General features: G+C 39.4%; 1 protein-coding gene across 1 annotated transcript; it reads left to right on the top strand.

The window, feature by feature from the left end:
- The first annotated feature begins 1,113 nt into the window (after positions 1-1,113).
- LOC114034564 (olfactory receptor 6-like) lies at positions 1,114-2,040 on the top strand. Its single transcript, XM_027850298.1, has one exon. It carries the CDS (start codon positions 1,114-1,116, stop codon positions 2,038-2,040), a length of 927 nt encoding a protein of 308 aa, XP_027706099.1.
- The last annotated feature ends 534 nt before the right edge of the window (positions 2,041-2,574 follow it).

Here is a 2,574-nt window from a genome sequence, read left to right as displayed (position 1 = left end):
ATGGCATAGGGCTGCAAATCATTGAATGTGTTCTCTGAATAATTACAATTATAAGTGATCTACAGGGTATTGCAAATATGCATAGTGAATGTACGTAGCTTCTAGCTTCTTAAGAATAAAGACTTCTCCACATGAAATTACATGGGAGACACCATTTATATCTCTTCTAGCTCTAAATCTATAGTCCTCTGTAAGACAAAGAAAGGGGATGAAAGACTAACACATTGAGAGTCAGAGATTGTGTATGGATAGACTGAATACTACATAGACATCTACTAAATACTCACTAGATGGCCTCTGAATTCCATTCCAGTTTTAGATCTATTATCTTAATTCCTAAAAAAGGGTCACTGGAACTGAAGAGAACTCCATCCTCGAGACCACTTCCTAGACCAGTAGATAATAATGTTCTCCTTCATGCTCCTAAAACCATTTTGTTCTAGGATGAACTTGTCTATATTAGAGATTGATCAGGACAACCTGATCTGCTATATGAAATTACAAGGAGGTGAAACTTTTTTTAGAAGTTGTGATTGTCTCTTTTATGGAGTATGCTTAATGACAACTTTTTTGAATGGATTGGGAAACATATATTGGGACATTGTTATTAACAACTCATTGGGAGAGTAATTAAAATGTAATAGCTGAGGATAACTTGGTTTGTCGTGGTTTAGAGCTACTACTTTCTACGTGGCCTATAAAAGGCAATTTTCATTTTAGAATAAGACATTTTGGGATGTCCTGAGAGAACTAAACAAAAACCAGAAAGAAGTAGACCTAAGAGTGCACCTGCTGTCTTCTTTAGCCTGACGACTGATTGATGAACCAGATCAACAACTTTACTTCAGAATTCTGCCTCATGATTCTACTATAATGGACTCAGAGATTCCTGACCTTGGACTGTAGACCTGGATATAACTTAACCATCTGGTTTCCCTCAAAGATAACTTTGCAGGCTGTTAGAATAGTCTAGTGTACCCAGGAAACAAATGATAACAGATAGTCTTGTGGCTAATACAAGAATACAAGTAGCCTGAGGGACCACGGTTTGGTCCTTACCACTGTATGTTGCACTGCCATTATAAGTTCCCCTAAAACCTTGGTGTTCTGACCATGTGGCATGAAAACATCACTAATGTCACTGAATTCATCCTTGTGGGCTTTCCGACTACAATCTGGCTGCAGATCCTGCTCTTCATTCTTTTTCTTGGAACCTATCTATTTGTATTGATGGAGAATCTGGTCATTATCCTCACTGTGTGGACCAATGGCTCCCTCCATAAGCCTATGTACTACTTTCTAGGTAGCATGTCCTTCCTGGAGATATGGTACATTTCTGTCACAGTCCCCAAAATGTTGACCGGCTTTCTTCTTCACCCTAATACCATCTTGTTCTTGAGCTGCATGACTCAACTGTACTTCTTCCTTTCACTTGCCTGCACAGAGTGTGTACTCCTGGCCGCCATGGCATATGATCGTTATGTTGCAATCTGTCAACCACTCCACTACCCAATCATCATGACCATAGAGCTCTGTATCCAGCTGACTGCCACCTCCTGGGTATGTGGCTTTTCCATTGGTATAGTCAAGGTCTATTACATATCACATGTCCTCTTCTGTGGTAACAATGTGTTAAACCACTTTTTTTGTGATGTTTCTCCCATCCTGAAGTTGGCCTGCAAGAACATTTCCATGGCCGAGATGGTGGACTTTGCCTTAGCCATTGTGATCCTTGTATTCCCTTTCTCAGCCACTGTTCTTTCCTATGGTTTCATTATCTCCACTGTCCTAAACATCCCCTCAGCTGCTGGACAGAGGAAAGCCTTCTCTACCTGTGCTTCACACCTGACCGTGGTAATAATATTTTACATGGCTGTAATCTTCATGTATGTTCGGCCTCGGGCTATTGCCTCCTTCAATTTCAACAAGCTGATCTCAGCTGTATATGCAGTCTTCACACCAATGTTGAATCCTATTATCTACTGCCTGAGGAACCAAGAAGTCAAAGATGCCATCAGAAAGACCCTAAGCAGTGGCTAGGCCCTATTCTTGAGAGATTCCCCCTTTTGAAAAGCCTCTCTCATTTCTATTCAGGGACCCAGAAACCATTTCCAAGAGAGGCAAGTACTAAATAAAAAAGTACTGAGAGCCCATAAATGCCAGCTTAATTTTATCATACAAAGTAAATTCTCATAAATAGAGGAGAAAGGGAGAGAGACAGAGAGAGAGAGAGACAAAGACCGAGAGAGAGATAGGGGGAGGGAGCAGTGACAGATAGAGATAAGGGGAAGGAGAGAGAGAAATTGACACCAAGCAACAAAATTATTTGTAATAACTGAAAAAAGAGGGGCTAAATTTAACTCCTTTTTGTATGACAAATGTGGGTCTGATTCCCAAACAAAGGATAATGCAGAGAAATAGATTTGTGGACAAATTTCTCAAGAAAAAAATTTAAAAGTTCTTAGAAATAATTTTCCAGAAATACATTTTTAAACATTCACTATGAATAAGATGAATTTGAATAAAGCATGTAAGAATGTTTAAGCATGTAAGAAATGATGAGCTCAATGATCT

Source organism: Vombatus ursinus, unplaced genomic scaffold (genome assembly GCF_900497805.2).
Source record: "Vombatus ursinus unplaced genomic scaffold, bare-nosed wombat genome assembly UNPS02009062.1, whole genome shotgun sequence".
NCBI classification, from domain to species: Eukaryota; Metazoa; Chordata; class Mammalia; order Diprotodontia; family Vombatidae; genus Vombatus; species Vombatus ursinus.
Note: the sequence above shows the minus strand (reverse complement) of the source record. Positions and strands in the feature narration are given on the sequence as shown.